Source organism: Camelus dromedarius, unplaced genomic scaffold (genome assembly GCF_036321535.1).
Source record: "Camelus dromedarius isolate mCamDro1 unplaced genomic scaffold, mCamDro1.pat HAP1_SCAFFOLD_28, whole genome shotgun sequence".
In the NCBI taxonomy this organism is placed as follows: domain Eukaryota; kingdom Metazoa; phylum Chordata; class Mammalia; order Artiodactyla; family Camelidae; genus Camelus; species Camelus dromedarius.
In genome coordinates this window covers 164,783-183,067 of record NW_026989775.1, presented here as the reverse complement: position 1 = coordinate 183,067, position 18,285 = coordinate 164,783, and the positions used below count along the sequence as shown (strand labels likewise).

The 18,285-nt window shown below is 45.7% G+C and overlaps 1 protein-coding gene and 1 long non-coding RNA gene across 2 annotated transcripts; both read left to right on the top strand.

Annotated features, from left to right (window-relative positions):
- Positions 1-866: 866 nt before the first annotated feature.
- On the top strand, positions 867-4,459 carry LOC135320618 (uncharacterized). Its single transcript, XR_010379857.1, has 4 exons — positions 867-880; positions 2,244-2,265; positions 3,768-3,856; positions 4,334-4,459. It is a non-coding gene; the product is annotated as an uncharacterized LOC135320618 (long non-coding RNA).
- A 5,344-nt stretch (positions 4,460-9,803) lies between these two features.
- LOC135320623 (transport and Golgi organization protein 1 homolog) lies at positions 9,804-17,245 on the top strand. The gene is made up of 6 exons (XM_064483769.1): positions 9,804-10,030; positions 10,715-10,775; positions 10,888-10,923; positions 10,999-11,132; positions 11,250-11,344; positions 17,088-17,245. Exons 1-6 carry the CDS (start codon positions 9,942-9,944, stop codon positions 17,243-17,245), a joined length of 573 nt encoding a protein of 190 aa, XP_064339839.1. The 5' UTR covers positions 9,804-9,941.
- The last annotated feature ends 1,040 nt before the right edge of the window (positions 17,246-18,285 follow it).

The following is an 18,285-nucleotide window of genomic DNA, read 5'->3' as shown; positions in this document are numbered from 1 at the left end:
TTTTTATGTAACTTCATTCTTTGTGTAATCTTGTATAATATGATTAAAACTCTATTATACAAATCCCTATTTATTTCAGAAGTCTGACATTACATGCTCTGGTTCAGAACCAAAGTGAATATTGAAGAAAACCTCCATGGTTTTTAGATAGTTGGGCTAAAATATATCATTAATTTTTGCTGGAATAGTAATTTTGACATTATTCTAAGAGCTGGTCTGCTTTCTCACTCATGTCCAGTTTATAAATGTAGAAATACATCTCTGTACATCTCTCTGTATTTTAACACATACCTTCATTGCTCTTTCCCCATACATGTTGGGTGTATTTTTGGAGACATTTCATAGGGGTTTGTCCAGGTACTTCATGAACATACAATAGAAGATGGAGGCGTCCCATGCCCTGTAGGTTTGTGTTTGCTTATTTTCAATTTCAAGTTGGCTTCTACATTCATAAGTTAAGTTCTGTTAACTATTTTAAAAATATTTGCAATGTGCCTGTCAGCAAAGTCAAATCTCTAACATTTTGTGTATCAGGTATTTGACGTATGTGTGCAGCAGTGAAACTATTACCAAATCAAGGCAGTAAACATGCCCACACTCCCAAGAGCTCCTTTGAACTCAAGTGTCCCTTCTCGCCTCTCTGTGGAGCTATCTGAGGATGTGGTTGAGGTTTTCTAAAGATGATTCTCTGTGACATATACACTGGGAATGTCTTTGAGGTTCCTCATTATATCTAAAATCTTTTCAGATCCTCGACACTCTGATTCTCCTTTTCCATCCTGCGTCTGATGTTTATGAACTTCTGTGGAAGCTTATTCTTCTTACTGCCTCCTGGGGAGTTTCTATTTTTCTCTTGTTCGTCTGGAGGACCGTCCTTGCTGTAACTATTACTAAAGTACCTGACAGTGTCCTTTTAATCACACCTAATAGGAATTTATATAGTCACTGGACATTTTATTTGCCTGCCTGGGCCAGAATCCAGGAGTCTTTTCTTTGTTTCCTTTTAGATTATTAACTTGAACACAAATTAGTTTTGAAATGGAAATTTGTTGCAAAATCTTTATAGTAAGAACTCATTGAGCAAGACAACAGTATATTCTCAATGAGACAATGGCAATTTATAAACTCTTCTCTTCAATAACAAAACAGGAAGGTTAAGTATTTGGCGAGTCCATCTATCTCTCCACCTGCCCCTGCCTGTGTGTTGGGTGACAGGGGACAGGGAAGCTCAGGGTTCCTGAACAAGTGTGAAGTTAAGGGAACATCTGTGGTTTTCTGTTTGCCCTCCATGGATGCATTCTTCTATTGCCACATTATTGCCACTGGATCTTTGACACTGTGATGATTCTCCAATATCTTGGCAAGGTTAGGGGCTGGCCTCAGTCTCTGATCATCACTTAAAGTTTTGAATGAAGAAATATGTGTTAAGGGTCAGGGAAATGTGTCTTTACATGGTATTACAGTGGAGTCCTGCCTGGGTTTTACTGAACTATTACTCCTCATACGATGACTTGTATCTGAGTCAAGAAGCACATTCGCTTCTTGAAAATGGTCGCTGTCCGTCCTGCTGCTGTGTGTGCTTTTACTACAGCCATTACCCACTTTCATTCTCGTCTGATGTCTCATTTGATGTCCGTTTGTTTTTAGTGGTCTTGACAAATCTTACGACCTCATATGTTACAATTGCTTATCAATTCAACAGTCAACTCTGTATAAGATTTCAGAAAACCTTTCATTGAATGAAAGGGGTGCATCTTAATCTTAGTATAAAGATTTTGCCTTTATTTTTCTTTTAGTTTTCTCCTCTCTGTCTCTCTCTCCCTTTTGAAGGTTACACAACTATCCAGGTTCTGGACTTAAGTGTGGATGTTTGGTTTGACAAAAAAAATTAGATAAATGATGCATTACAACAACATATCATGAAAATAATATAGTTCAGTGTTGTTAAATATGAATATGTGTTATGAAAATTGAATAGAGTGATGTTTATTTAATAGAATGTAAGCAGATCTTTTGTTCTAAAATAAGTTATTTACCATTGTGCTATCAGAAATGGTGAGTGAAAGATCATGCCTTAAGTAGGAAATTCTGATTTTTCCTGATTTTTAATCATATTAATTGTTATGCTGAACCAAAGAGATAATTGTGATTTCAATGGATTACTGTTTTGATAGTTTATTAGAAATTATAGATTTACTAATTATATGTTTTGACTTCAAATTTAATGTTTCTTCCTCTCCTAGGTAAAGCCTCCAGTGTGTCAAGGTAAGGTATTAGAGTTTAGTTTCCTTTGTAATATTTTCTCAATACCAGGATTTGATGTGGATTTTAATTCAACTAAGAGTAAACACAATGACTTCTGATGTCTAACTGACTTCTCAACTCTTGAAAATTTTACTCCTGCAATGGTGTCTAAATGACATCATAGAGGAAGTTAGCATCTATTGAGCTAAGAGGCCAGGAGGGTCACAGGTGTAGGGAGACTAGGATGAGTTTAATTTTGCATAGCAACCTTGAGGAAGCAGGTGATGGGAAGATTCTAAAGTTCGGAGTGTGTCCCTAATATGAGCTGGCTCTTGGTGAAAAGTAAAGATGCTGAAACACTACTTGAGCCTGTGAGGACTCTCCAGGCTGAGGGAGGGTTGCAGATGTAGCCAGGCGGTGTGTGTCACAGCAGAGGGGAAACCATGGGCTGTGGCTCATAAGTGAAGGGAGCCATTCATGGCAGTGGGGACTTAATGGAAGTGATTCAGCCTGAGGATGATGCTTTCTATGCAGGCTTCACACTCTGCTGACTGAGTGGGGCTGTGCGTGGTGGGCAGGGTGGCTGCCCCGTGCTCAGTAGGCCCTCAAGGGCTGCTGTTGGTGACAGTTGATGCAGAAGGGCTGGTGCTGAGAAGAGGGATCTCAGCATCAGAGCATCCCCACTGGGCAGACAGAAGACACGTGTGCACTGTGTGGTCAGATGAGGGACTTAGATGCCTGAGAGAGGAGTCTGGTTCTGAGGGCTGAGTTCTAGAGCTTCACACGTGGAGTCGCCTGTTACTGGCTGTTTTACATGTGCTGCTTTCCTGAAGCAGTGATGGTAACATTCTCATCCTGGCGATAGAAAAGCTTGTCATTTAGGGCCTGTGTGTTATCCAGGTCCTCAGTGTCTAGGTGGGGAAGCCCACATGGTACCAAAGTGTTTAATTCCAGCGACCTTGTCCTTCAGGGCCCCCAACATGGTTTTCATGAAAGACGATCTTCCAGGCAGCAGGAAGACACTGGAGGCCAGTGCAGGCCCAGTCAGGCAACGTTTTGAACTTGCCTTCTGTGGTGTTGCAGATAGGGCCTGGCTGTGGGGTGAACCTGCATGGGATAAGGGTTCTATTTTTTTTAAGCAGGGGCATGTTTACTTACCTTAGTAATTGGAGGAGAGAATGTTAAGGGGACAGGATGCTTGGTTTTTCTTTTTCATCTCTGGTGATGTCAGAAGTATTTGAATGATTGAATTTTCTAAGAATGGTGCTTATAGCTGGGAGAGAATTTAGGGGAAGACTTTTTATTGTGTTTCTGCATCTTTGAAAAAAATTAAACTAGGAATCTCAATGATCTCACATTTAGAATGCCACTAAGATTTGCTTCCTTTAGGCACAGTAGAAAAGCTAAAAGGTTAATTATACTCATAGTGCCAGCCAGATATGTCTCTACTGCTAATAAATCATGATAATTCTATTCTACTGGGTTTTCTTGCCAATATGAGAAACTGCTTCATCTCCTTTTAGTTACTTTAAAGCAGATGACTGAGCAGAGCAAGAATTTGGAGAATGAAAACAGAGAACTTGCAGAAAATATATCTGCTTGGGTGCAGAAGGTATCCTTGTCCTTTTGCTTTTTTTGTGTGTGTGTGATTTTACCTTCAGTTCCTCCCCCCTCTGGCAGTTCAGTTATTTGGCTCTCTTTTCCTTCATCCTACTGTCCTGTTCCATGTGTTCCATAAGAGGTCTAGGTTCAAAGCAAGTGTCCTAGATAAAAAAAAAAAAACCCAAAAAACAAATTTCTTCTGTAGAGCACAGTGAACTCTACTTGATATCTTGTAATCTATAATGAAAAAGAATGTGAAGACAAACATAACATAGGTGTATATATATATGTGACTGAAACATGCTGTACACCAGAAAATTGACACGTTGTAACTGACTAGATATCAGTAAAAAAATAAACAAAGCAAGTGTCGTAGATGTAAAGCACCACTTTCTGTATTAGTGGAAGGGGTCACACACAAGATAGGTTCAGCTAGCAGTGTAATTAGTATTTGTAATTCTGCTTCCTTCATTACATTTTTGCATAGACCAACAACGCAAAGAAATGCTTAGAGGAGGCCATCAGGCAAAAGAAGCTGCCCTCTGAGAAAGCACTGAAGTTTAAGGTACGAACCTCTTGTTAGATTACATTCTGAAAATAGAAATGAAAGTAATGAGTAATTGTTACTAATTCAATGTTTCATTGAAGGAGAGCTTGAAAGTCTTTGAGAAGGTGAATGAAAATTTGAATGACATCATTCAGATTGTTCGAGCTAAGCTGCAGGCAGTGAGGGACCAGAACGCCAAGAGCCCACACCTGGTAAGAGCTGCCACGTTGACCATAGCCGGGCTTCTGAGGCTTTTTGTGCCCCGGGTGAGCTGCGTGCTCCTGCTCCTCCTGCTTTTGACCACAGCAGAGTGTGAGAGCCCAGGAGCGGAATCTCCCTGTGAACAATGACCCAGAATTTCATGGACTAAAACCTCTGTGACTTTTTCTATTTCAGAGACTAGGAAATATGTCTTATTTTCACAACCTAGAGAGTTTTCTCACCACTCACACTGCCCTCCAAGATACACAGAAGATGCCAGGAAATACCTGAGAGGTTAAGGAAGTTACTAGACTAGGTGCACAGCTCCTTGCCGTGTTGATGTTAAACAGAGAATTTTCCATGTGTATTTGGGTAAACTTTGTTTATATTTCACCAGCAACACTCATTTGTGAGCTCTTTGACATGAGCAGTTTCCCACCCTTGCTTCCCCTTGTTGTCCAGTCGTGCCCTCCATTGTCCAGGGAGGATGAAGCCTGTGGAGGTGAGGAAAAATCTGTGCCTGGAGGTCTTTTTTCCACATTTCTTTATGGGCTTGACATTTGTCCTGGGCCCAGCCTGGATCAGCTGCCATCACAGGAAACTTAGGGGTAGTTGTGGGTACTGGCTGAGAAGGGACAGGATTCCAAAAGGATTGAAGAGAAGCAACTGCCCATCAGAACAAACCAAGACTTTCTGGAAGAGATTGGCAGGCTGGCAGTGGAAGAAGACCAGCTGAAGAAGGAAATGCAAGATGCAAAGGGTCAGAATGAGCTGCTCGGATGCCCGGTGCTAGAACTTGAAGGAAGAGGCCCTGTCTGCTGTATACTCTCAAATGGAGCACTGTCTTCAGCCCCAAACCGAAATTCAGGGAAAGTCTCAGATGCTTTCAAGCATGTGTAAGGGAATGTATAACACTTGCTTTCCTTTCTTTATAAAATTTGTATGTTCAGAATCATTTCACTGCCTTAATATCTTCTTGAGAGAATGCTCACCAAAGTCTTTGGACATGTACCAGGGCTAATATATTTATTTTCTATGGTTTGTTTTGCAGTTAGCAAAATACTTTGTTTCTGGAAAAAAAAAATACACTTTTTAAGCATATCACCCTGAGTTTTCATTGAAATCTTAGTACATACTTTATTTCTGTCCTGTGTGAAGATACTGGAAAAAGGAACATCTCCAGAGAATTGAAAGGTGCTGTTTCAATGAACACTTCAGGAATTTGAGGTAAATGCCTCCAGTTGCAGCAGGATTTCCACTGTACACATTAGCTTTCACAAGGAACAACAATCTCATGTCTTAGAAGATTAAATGTTGATATCTACTCAAATTATTTTTCTTGGGAATTTAGTCACCAATGAGAATGTTTTAAGTTGAAATTGCTCTTAATAAATCTCATGTCTGTGAAGCCACAGTGAAATCTGAAGAAATGCATGTGCAGGAGGACGTTCAGCTCAGCAGCAAGAAGAGAGTGAGGATTGTTACTCACCCCCAGAGATGCTTACCTCAGAGAACCGAGCATCACTGTGTCAGTGTTTAATTGTGCTGTAACGCACGGAAAGCAGATGGCCCATCTTAGCTGATTCCAAGCGTATGATTCCTCTCATGTTAAGTATGTGCACATTGCTGTGGATCAGTACTTCTTGAATGTCTTCTCATATCTATCTTACAGCCAGGTGTTTCGAAGACCAGATCTGAGGATTCGATGCAGCGAGCTGTGACAACTGGGGACTGCAGCCTGGAAGGTATGTTGCTTGTTGGGAAGAAAACCTTATATACAGGATTCCTGGGAGATGTTGTGGCTTCAGTTCTAGACCCCTAGAATAAAATAAATATAATAAAGAGAGTCAAATAACTTATTTTTGGGGGTTTTTTTTGGTTTTCCAGTGCAAATAACAGTTAAGTTTACACTATACTGTAGTCTATTAAGTGAGCAATATCACTCTATCTAAAAACCCCAATGTTCATAACTTAATGAAAATACTCTTTATTACTAAAACTGCTAGCCATCATTGGAGCCTTTAGTGAGGTTTAATCTTTTTGTTGGTGGATGGTCTTTTTTTTTTTAACTTTTTTTTATTGAGTTACAGTCATTTTGGTGGATGGTCTTGAATTAACATTGGTGGCTGCTGACTGGTCATTGTGGCAGTTGCTGAAGATTGGTGTGGCTTTTGCAATTTCTTAACATAAGACCACAATGAAGTTTGTGACAGGATTCTCTCTTCCTTTCAGGAACAAGTCCTCTGTCACAGGAAATTTGACACATTTTACACACAGTAGAAATTCTTTCCAAGTTGGAGTCAGTCCTCTCAAACCCTGTGGTAATTTATCAGCTAAGTTCATACGCTCTTCTAAGTCCTTTGTTATTTCAACCTTCTTCACAGCATCTTCAATAGATTCCATCTCAAGAAACCAATTTCTTTGCTTGTCCATAAGAAGCAGCTCCTCATTCATGCACATTTTATCATGAGGTTGCAGCCAAACAGTCATATCTTCAGGCTCCACTTGTAACTCTAGTTCTCCTGCTATTTTCAGCACATCTGCAGCTCCTTCCTGCACTGAATTCTTGAGCCCCTCAAAGTCACACATCAGGATTGGAATCAATTCCTTCCAAACCCCAGTTCATGTTGATATTTTGACTTCTTCCCATGAATCACGAATGTTCTTAATGGCATGTAAAATGGTGAATCCTTTGCAGAAAATTTTCCATTCATTTGCCCAGACCCATCATTGGTGTCACTGTCTATGGCAGCTAAAGCCTTCCAAAATGTATTTCTTAAATAATAAGACTTGAAAGTCATAATGACTCCTGATTCATGGGCTGCAGAATAGATGTCGTGTTAAGCATGGAAACAGCATTCATCTCATGCATCTCCATCAGAGCTCCTGGATGACTTGTGCATTGTCCATGAGCAGTAATATTTTGAAAGAAATTTTTTTTTTTGTGTTTTGTTTTGTTTTCTGGGCAGTAGGTCTCAACAATGGGCTAAAATATTCATGTTGTAAATAGATGTGCTGTCATTCAGGCTTTGTTCTATTTATAGAGCACAGAGTAGATTTCACTTGATTCTCATGGGACATAGGATTTTCATAATGTTAAATGAATATTGGCTTCGTTAGCCGCTAATGGGAAAATCAGCCTGTCCATTGAAGCCTTGATGCCAGGCGCTGACTTCTCTCCAGCTGTGATGGTGTTGGGTGGCCTCCCCTTGCAGTTCTCTGCATTGAAAATCTGTTGTTTAGTGCAGCCACCTTCATTAGCTGCCTTAGCTTCATCTCCTGAAGCACTTGCAGCAGCCTCTGGGTCAGCTCTTCCCGCCTTACCTTGCACAGGTATGCAGTGGAGATGGAATCTTGCCTTAAACTTCATGGGCCAACCCCTGTTGGCTTCACACTTTTCTTCTGAAGCCTATTCACCTCTCTCAGGGTTTATAGAATTGCTGAGAACTAGGGACTTCCGCTGGATTAGGCTTTGCCTTAAAGGAATGTCATGCCTGTTTTAATTAAAATGATAAAGAACCAAATATTTCCGGAACTACAAAAATGTGACACAGAGATAAGAAATGAGCAAATGCTGCCAGAAAAAAAGTCACCAATGGAATTGCTGTACTCAGGGTTGTTACAAATCTTCAATTGTTTAAAAATATGCATTACCAGAGAGGGCAATAAAATGAAACATGCCTGTAATAACAATGAATTTGCACTGGGAAGGTAAAAAGGGGATTCCTGCCTTCAGAATTCTCTCCTTTCTCCACTCCCCAGCACAGCCAAGCTCTTGAGTGCACATGTGCACACACAAAGCCAATTGTTTTATGTTTATAGAGGGTAAAAAGAAAATGCAAGACCACCATGCAGCATCGGGTTCTCTGAAAGAACGTGAGGAAGACGGTTTCCAAAGGCAGGTGAAGAAAGTACGCGCCCTTGATGAAATCAGTGGACAGAGAACTATGGACACTGAAGGGTAAGACATTCCCGTGTTAATTATGACAATGTGTGAATGAATGTGTGGAGTTATGTGGATATTCTAATATGTTTCAGAATACTTACCACCATATTTTCTTTACCATATTCAATCACTACAGATGTGCATTTATTTTTCGACCTTGATTTCTGTAATCTGCTGCTTCTGTTAATTCTAACTGGTTACCAGAGTCTTGTTTGTATTTAGTTTGAGATTTTAGCGCGTTCTTGGACCAGATTTAGTCACTTCATTATCCGGATCCCCCTAGGTCCATTTTTATTGTCCTTAGGTTTCAACCACATCAAAGTGTCATGACCTGCCATGTGTCTATCATTTTTAATAAACTCTAGACATTGGGTAGAAAATAGAGAAAATTTGAGGCCTCATGTGAGGTTAACTTGCTGCAGAGAAGGTGGGCATTACAGCTGGCAGGTGGTCAGGGCGCCAGCAGCGCTACATCCTGTTAACCCGGTTAGCAGCTGAGATCAGTCAGTGCAGCCAGCTTTCGTGAGGCCCATGTGTCTCCTGTCCACCTTTGTTTCTGGCATATAGCTCTCGTGGATCCCAGCTAAGTCCTGTGGGTCTCTCTAGGGATCACCTTCGCTGACGGACCGTGAGCTCCAACTGCCTGACTGCAGTGAGTGTGCGTAGGGGGCACTGGCTGCTGGGCTGCTCTGCATCTCACTGGTGTCCTCTGCAGTTACTGGGTGACCCCCGGGGAAGGTGGGCCCAGTCCTGGGCTTTCTTCTTCTCCATCTTGGCCTCATGTCCCTTTCTGGCTTGTTAGCAATTTGGTACATTCGATCATGGATTTCATAATTTGTCCAGAGTTTCCTGTCATTCTCAGGGAGAGGTCATGGACATCACACCCATTAACCCGCTTTCAAAAACAAACATTTCCTTATATTTCCTAAAGGATCAGGTTTTGCTCCAGGTTTTGACTGAAATCTGGGCTCTCTGTGGGAGAAATCAAACAAGTCATGAACGCTTGCTTTACCCTAATGTGTTTGGTTGTGATTACTTGGTCAGACCCTGATTCCCACGTTGAAACACAGTGAGCTCACGCTGTCCCAAGCACAGGAACCTGAGCCTGGTGGTGGGGGCGCAGAGCACACCTCACGTGGGCTTTTCCTGTGTGTTTACTTTATGCATAAATGATTAGGGGTGGGGACGCTGAAGGGAAGCCCAGATACCAAACACTTGCCAGAGGCCTGAGTGTAGTTTTTTCATATTTATTAATGGGGGTACTTTAATTCTTTCCTGTGTATTTATCAGCCTGAGCATTTATGGGGAAGGGCGAAAGGAACATGGAATTCTTCCCTTCCAGTTTCTGGGAGGGAAACTGGCAGAATTTCAGAGTTTCTTTCCCCTCTCAGGAAGGTGGACATGAACGGATGTGAGCTGATGGAAAAGCAGCAGCTGTTGGCAGCAAAGGAGGAGGCAAAATTGGCTGAAGAGGAGACAAGATGGTACAAGTGAGTTCAGCTCCTCTGCACCTGCGGCTCTGAAAACACCCGTTGGATTTTTTGAAAACTTTTCTAGAAGGTTTAAACACAATATCATAAACCGACCCAAACAAAAGACATTTGTATACATGGCTTCACACAGGAGGAAAAGTGTTAAGTTTTACACATGTTAAGTTAAACGTTTAACTTTAAAAAGTATTAAGTTACTAAGAATTTCCTGGTCCCAGTGCTGGCCAGACTGAGAGGAGAGACGGTTCACAGAGATGTTTCTGAAGGTGCTATAAACCATTCTCACCCTGAGGATAGCAGTTTAGTGTAGCGTCAGTCGGACCAATGAACATTCCCGTGCTGCTGGGGAGACCCAGGTGTAAGAAGTAGGGTCAGGATGTAAGGAAAGAAAGAATCAAGCTTTGTGATGAAAGATGCTCAGCACAGGACATGTGAGGGAAATGCTGAGAACGGGAGGGGGAATTGTGTCAGCACAGAACCGGGCAGGCGTTCAGTAACAGTGACGGAAGAGTGGCTGCAGCGACAGCTTTGCACCTGCTGTGATTCTGCAGCTGTGTGCAGTGTGTCTTGAGCGGTGAGATGATGTGTGTGAGTGTGCAGTGCAGATAACCTGGACTGGGGCAGGTTATTTAACAGCATACCCAGCATTGTGTCTTCTCTGATGGAACAATTTGTAACTCATAGGATAAGACTTGAAGAATGTCACGGGCAAATGCGGGAAGCAGAGATCATTTGGAGACACCAGGTAACCTGCCTTCCTCCTGACACACCGAGTCCTCAGCACCTGATGCAGACAGTTATTGTGGCCCTGAGAACCCCTAGCCATGGGGTGTTTCTTGATGTGTTGACTTTTTCAGGTCACTCTTGCCGAGAAGAAGGCCCAAGACAGCTCAGTAAGAATTTGTTTCCTTCCTTCCCTTTGTGCACAGTCGGCCACAACTGAACGTGGATGTGTTTTTCTCCCACAGCTCAGGGCTCAGGAGCTGGAGAGGGAAATCTCTGAATTGAGAAGGGAAAACTCTGACCTGAGAAGGGAAAACTCTGACCTGAGAAGGGAAAACTCCTCTGAGCTGAGAAGGGAAGTTGCCCACCTGAAACAGAGGTACAGAATTTTGACACATTTTTACGGGTGTTTTGAGATTTTTAAGGACTGGTTGTTTTGTGCCTAGTAGAGGAATTGGTGGTGTAATTTGTATTGAAGCCATTCTTTATCTTTAAGATTGGATGCAATCTGCAGACGGAGGCAGGCAGAGGAATACATGAGGCAGGATCCCACTCCAGGAGGACCGTACAGGCTTCACCCTCCCCTGAGAGGTAAGGAGCTCACTGTGAAGTGCGGCAGCTCCATTTCTGCAGCAGGAGCCGCCCAGGGGTCTGCTTGTCCCCATCGGTAGTTGTCGGGTTTCCTGGACACCACACCACACACTCACTGTGGGGAACAGGTTCACAGCTGGGTGACAAGATGCTGTTTTCTTTACATGCCACCAGCCAGCAGGGCTCTGTCCCCTGTGAGCGGTGGAGCTTACGCCCCTCCAGGGACTGCAGGCCGCCCCCCAGTCTCTTGGTTGCCTGGCGTGGCTGGCATGGCTGGATTCTGTGCACTAGAAGACATGAGTGTCAGCCCTCTCTTCCCGCCTGGACACGGTTTTGAAGGCTGAATTTTCTTCTCATTTCAGGAAAATAACATGGATGACGTTTTAGAATGAAGGCAGTATGTCATAACGAGAAAAACATTTTTCTTCATTTGCCTTGGTGGATAAATATTCTATTCAAGATCTGCTTTAAGGCAGCAGGCATTTCTTCACTAATTTTGCAGGTCCCTTCGTTCTTATAATAAAGCTTGCACAGTGACCTAGAGTAGCCAGTTAGTAAGTGACATGACAACGTAGCCTCCCTCCCCCAGAGTTAACGTGTAACTCTAAAGTCTCCCACCAGCTACTCCATGTAACTCACCATTCTTTTGCCGATTATTACAACATGAGTCATTGAGGCTACTTCTTTCATAAATGTTTACGTGACATCTGGTCACTTATACAAGACATGCGCTGTCAGAGAGAAGGCTTTTAACAGTTTACCAACAGGCTGAGGAGGAAGAGGTGGAGCTCACAGTCAGGGGTTGTTGATACTCTTCCTACAAAAGACCCTTCTTACTTTAATGTATAATCTGTATACAGACTGATTTGCCCTGAAGTGTGCTGTGAGTCCACTGTGTAAGTGTTGGTTGCCAGTGATCTGAGCCCTGAGACCCCATCCAGGGTGATTAGCTATGGAAACAACTAAATCTAGGCCCTGTGGTGTCCTCGTCATGGGACAGGGGTCCAGTCTCCCCTCGTTCTCGGGGTCAACTGAGGTGGAAGGGAGACCTGCGGCCTCTGTGAAGAGCCCGGGGCGTGGGCTGGAGTGAGAGCTCCTGTAGGAGGGCACGAAGGGCTCGGCTCGTGCTTCCCCCGCACGGCAACTGTCAGATAGAATCCGCCTTCAGCGCTGCTCTCACTTCACAGATTCAGGGCCGGGTGGCACCCCTGTTAGGAATGGCACTGCCTTTCTGGCTCAGGAGGCAGAGGAAAACAAAGTAAGTAATTTTACTCACTTGTGTTCCAGTGGTCATTATGTATTGAATAATCTCTGGAACTAGCATTTTCCTTTTGAACAAACCATTCCTGCCTTTGCCTCTGGATTGGGAATTAGGGGATAAGTATGCCCAGTAATCACAGTGAAGTTTGGGGAGAGTATTTTATCGCCAAAGCCTCCTGAGCAGCCCAGGGTGCAGGCAGGCACACGGCAGAAGGAGTGCAGTCAGCTTAGCTGACAACTGGGCACCCAGTGCAGGGGAGGGTGCACGGTGACGACGACTGCTGCATTGGGTTACGGCTCTTGTCGGTGTTGGCGTTTTGTCTGTTATTCAACAAAGACATCCCTTATGTATCGCAGGTCACCCCGTGGGAAGGAGGGCCCCAATATTTCAGAGGAGCAGGCCGCGAGGCCTGCCCCGAGAGCGGCCAGTCGTCGCCCAGCTGGGCACCTACACCTGGTCCCCCTTGGTGCCCTGTGCAAACTCGCCCCCCACCGCCAGCTACTCCGCTCGGTAAGAGGAAAGCATAATCCTCTGTTTCTTTCTTGAGTCACTGCAGAAGAAGGGCAGATCGCTCTCCGGGGCTTCCCCGTGCACGGGCGGCCGTGACTGGGCTCATGGCCGTGTACCTCTGGTCCCTTAGCAGACGCACTTGATGGACCGAGTCTTCCCCGTCCTGCCCTGGGGAGGGAGGTGTCTGTTGTAGAGGGAAAGAGTGTCCTCTGACAGAGGGCAGATGTGTCGGTTCTGCACACGGGCCTTCAACAGACACCACGTTCCGGGCTCCCTGGAGGACAAGACCGCCCCTGTCACTGTCTGCAGCGAGTGGAGCCCTGACCTTCCACAGCCGATGATCGGTTATGGAAGACACACCCGAACCCGGGGCCAGTGGTCTCTTCAGTCAAGGGTCCTGGGACCTGTCTCCCACTCGGTCTGATGTGAGACTTAGTGTGATACGGGGAAGAAGGCCTCAAAGATCTTTTGCGCTTCAGCAAAGTAACATGTTTTGTAAGGCATTAAACCGTGAAAGTGTGATTTGTATTTTATTTTATCTATGCCGAGAAGCTAGTTGACTCGGGGAAGGACATAGGTTAGTGGTAAATAGAATGCTTGCTTAGCATGCCGAATTCCGTGTGCTCATTCCCGGTACCTCCATTTAAAATCAGAAGAAAAGAAAAAACCAAAACAAGAGCAAATTCCAAATGTTAGAAATAGATAGTGCGCAAACCCAACTTCCATATCCATTTTTTAAATTGTTTTCCTCTTACTACTTGGTTTGAAATATATCCCAACCGTGACTTAAGCATTTTTTTCAGAAAATGCTCTAACTCTTTGAAAGTCTTTTCTGCAACTTTTGTTTTCACACATCCACGAACGAAGATAGACGCACATGGTGGTTTTAATATACATTCGTGAATATTCTCATTAATGTACCTGTAACTACATTTTACAGATGGTGTGTCAGTGCGCCACTTTACAGAAGAGAGAGGAAGAGAATCTTCCTGGGATGAGGTACAGTCTCTTGTTGTTAATGTCCTTGTGGGACTATATAAGTACCAGGGGATTCTGAGACATAAAACGGGGGTTGGTGTGAGTGTGCATTTTCACGTTTGCATCTGCTGATGAGAATTTTTGACTTATGCTTTTAATTTACAGTTTAGGATGTGATTCTGTGCTTAATGCCGTAGGACTGGATAATGCAATTGCGTTCATTTTCCAGACTCACCTATTGAAGCCAGTGTCTGTATGGGCATTCTTGTTTTCAGGGACTTTCCCTTAGAGTTCATTAGAGGATATTGAAAAGAAATTCATCCCTGGGAAAGTTAGGTGCAACTTGGTGTTGATTCTTGTTTTAGCCGTCCTCACTTGAAATTAATTAAGTGATGTTTCATTTTCAAGGCAGCATATTTTGTCTTCCCATTCCACCGCCAGTAACAGTGGTCTAGTTTCCTTAATGCCTTACGCTGTTTCCCACCTGCTCCTTTTACTCAGGCTGCCCTTCCCCAAAGCCCCTCCACATCCCCACTCTGTGCTTGATCTCTCTATTACGAAACAGTGCGGTCTTCCCAGCATTCCCTGAGCTATCCAAGTGTAGCGGACTCTCCTGTCCTTTGTGGCGTTACTGTACCCGTTCACCTAAGTTGTATAGCTGTTGAAACTTTCCTGTGCTGCTTTGTTTTCATGGATCCTGTGCCTCTGGCAGAAAAGAGAGGAGAATCTGCTTTTATTTGTACCGCCAGCTTCTCCCAGGATAGGGCTTATGTTCTGATAGCTTCGGTAAATAACTGTTGTCTACCTGACTGACTAATCGTAGGCACATTATCTGAAGTTCGGTTCCTGAATTATCTTGTTTTGTGTTCCTAGGAAAGGGCGACTAAGCCCAAAATTACAAAACCGGAGTACAATTCTGGGACTATAGAAGTGGCTCCGCAGGAGCTAACGGATCATAAAACACTGACCTCTGTTGGTGGAGCACACGGAGCTTATTATACACTGGGTAAGTTAGTGAACGTGGCTGGCATTTCTTGTTCTCTGTGACAAGAAAATAGTGTGCTCTGGGGGGAAGGGTATATGTAGCTCAGCAGTAGAGAGAATGCGGGCTTAGCATGCAGGAGTTCCTGGGGTCAGTATCCAGTTCCTCCAAGAAACGAGTGTGATACGGGGAAGGAATAAAGGAAGGAAGGCGCAAAGGTTTTGTATCGCTTCAGCAGTGTCTTCGCAGGAAAGCCTAATCCTCCATCCTTTTCTGTGGTTTTTAGCCGACGCGGGACCTGGCGCGGTTCCGGTGTGGCCCGGCAGCGCCCGCCCACCTGCGGCGGCCCCGGAGGCCCAGGGAAGTGGGGTGGTCATGCTCTTGTGAGCCTCGTCCTGGGAAAGGTGATCTTCCCGTTCTCCCGGCAGCCGTTCCTGGCCTCGTCTGCAGACTGTGTGTCCTGTGACGGGTCTGGCGTGGCATGTCGCTGCCTTTTTCAGACTCAAAACTCTTGCCCAGGAGCCAGTGGGCTGCTTCTCCCGGGAGCCCGTCACCTTGGCTTCTGCCTACAGGAGCCATGAGGGAGAGCTTAAGAGCCGGGGCTCAAAGACTTTGACTGTGGTTTTCTCGAAACAGCGTGAGGAGGGTGAGCCCTCACTCCACACTGACTTCTCCTGGCTCGGCTGACTCCTTCCTGACCTACTGCACCTGGGGTTGCTCCTTGGTCATGTAGACGGGTTTCTGTGTTGTTGTTCTTTTGACTGGTTTCCCGGTTCAGGCCAGGTGATTCTCCTGTTTAGAATGTCCATTCCGATCCTGGTAACTGGAAAAGGGGCAAAGCCCTCCCTCCAGCTTTGTACGGTGTGCTTTGTGCAACTTGGAGTCTTCCTGGGTGTAGTAAACTTCACAGCCCGTCACTGGCTTTTCTCGGGAGGAAAGTGTGTCTTGGCCGCTGCCTCCAGTTGTACTCTGGGCAGAAAAGCCTGGCTCTCGGAGATGGTGCGTTTGTAGTGGGGAATAGAGGGTGGAAGGTAAAGAGCCGGCCGTGAAAATGCCTCCTTCCCTGCGGGGGAATTCCGATGCGCACCAGAGTGCGTACGCTGTGTTTGTCCCCCACCCTGCGCCGGTTCGGGCCTACCCTGGAAGTTGTCAGACCTGCTCGTCGTTCTCATGGCACACCGTGGTGTTTTTCGCATGAGCTGGAACAGTCAATTTGGTGTCAGGTGTGGGGTTGAGACACCGCACGTCACTCTACCGTAGCACGCAGTTAGGTTGCGTTCCGTAGCGAACGTAAAATCCAGACGTCCCTGAGGATAGGGATGATTGTAGCGGAGCCTGAGTCCCTTCTGAGGACAGCCTTGTCCCCTCAGGAGCCCTTGGCCAGCTCCGCCACAGGACTCCGGGATGCCCAGCTACCCAGGGCTCTCTGCGCCCAGGGGCAGCCCCTGCATTGAGGAGGAGGGCCCTTTATGTGGAGGGGGCAGAGAGGGCATGGCAGGGTCCTGCAGGCAGAGCCCTGCAGGCAGAGCCCTGCAGGCAGAGCGGTGACCCTGGTGCGGCTCTGCTTGCTCGTGTGGAGAATGAGCTCTTAAATTCCGTACCGTGTCGGTGTTCCTGGTCCGCGCTTCGCAAGCTTGCGTGGAGCTGGGGAAGGTGGCGGGGAGGGCCGTCCCGCCCAGAGCGGCTGGTTGTTGGGAAGGCGCTAGTTTGCCCCTGTGCTGGAAGCTTTGTGTGCAGCCTCTCGGGCAGGAGGACCTTTGGATTCCTCCACTTGGAGACAGCGGCGGCGGCGACGTGCGGCTTCAGGGTCGTATCCCCGTGTCCCCCTGTGTGGCCCAGGCTGTAGCCAGGCCCCAGAGGGCTGGGCGGAGCGTGTGGCACCGTGCTGCTCTCTGGGCACCCGGTGGAGGTGAGGGTGCCCGGTGTCGACGGCTGCTGCGTTGGGTTTCGGCTCTTGTCGGTGTTGGCACTTTTGTCTGTCATACAACCAAGCCTTCCCTTCTGTCCTGCAGGTCACCCCGTGAGCCGGAGGGCCCCAAACTTTACGAGGACCAGCCTGCCTGGCCTGCCCGGAGTGCGGCCCGTCGTCGCCCAGGTGGGCACTTGCACCAGGTCCCCCTTGGTGCCCTGTGCAACCTCGCCCCCCACCGCCAGCTGCTCCGCTCGGTAACAGGAAAGCATAGTCCTCTGTTTCTTCCTTGAGTCACTGCAGAATAAGGGCAGATCGCTCTCCGGGGCTTCCCCGTATACGGACGGCCGTGACTGGGCTCACGGCCCTGTCACTCTGGTCCCTTAGCAGATGCACTTGATGGACCGCGTCTTCCCTGTCCTGCCCTGGGGAGGGAGGTGTCTGTTGTAGAGGGAAAGAGGGTCCCCTGAAAGAGGGCAGACGTGTCAGTTCTGCACACGGGCCTTCAACAGACCCCAGGTTCCGGGCTCCCTGGAGGACAAGCCCGCCCCTGTCACTGTCTGCAGCGAGTGGAGCCCTGAACTTCCACAGCCGATGATAGGTTATGGAAGACACACCCGAACCCGGGGCCTGTGGTCTCTTCAGGCAAGGGTCCTGAGACCTGTCTACCACTCGGTCTGATGTGAGACTTATTGTGATATGGGGAAGAAGGCCTCAAAGATCTTTTGCGCTTCAGCAAACTAACATGTTTTGTAAGGCAGTGAACCGTGAAAGAGTGTTTTGTATTTTATTTTATCTATGCCGAGAAGCTAGTTGACTCGGGGAAGGACATAGGTCAGTGGTAAATAGAATGCTTGCTTAGCATGCCGAATTCCGTGTGCTCACTCCCGGTACCTCCATTTAAAATCAGAAGAAAAGAAAAAACAAAAACAAGTGCAAACTTCAAATGTTAGAAATACATAGTGCGAAAACCCAACTTCCATATCCATTCTTTTTACGTGTTTTCCTCTTACTACTTGGTTTGAAATATATCCCAACCGTGACTTAAGCATTTTTTTCAGAAAATGCTCTAACTCTTTGAAAGTCTTTTCTGCCACTTTTGTTTTGACACATCCACGAACGGAGATAGACGCACATGGTGGTTTTAACATACATTCGTGAATATTCTCATTAATGTACCTGTAACTACATTTTACAGATTGTGTGTCAGTGCGCCACTTTACAGAAGAGAGAGGAAGAGAATCTTCCTGGGATGAGGTACATTCTCTTGTTGTTAATGTCCTTGTGTGACTCTATATGTA

Excerpts from the sequence above, each read along its gene's own strand:
- LOC135320623 (XM_064483769.1), top strand. The coding sequence starts at position 9,942 with ATGAACGGATGTGAGCTGATGGAAAAGCAGCAGCTGTTGGCAGCAAAG. Across the intron at positions 10,776-10,887 it reads AGATCATTTGGAGACACCAG|GTCACTCTTGCCGAGAAGAA; the intron begins GTAACCTGCCTT and ends TGACTTTTTCAG. Across the intron at positions 11,133-11,249 it reads GTTGCCCACCTGAAACAGAG|ATTGGATGCAATCTGCAGAC; the intron begins GTACAGAATTTT and ends TTTATCTTTAAG.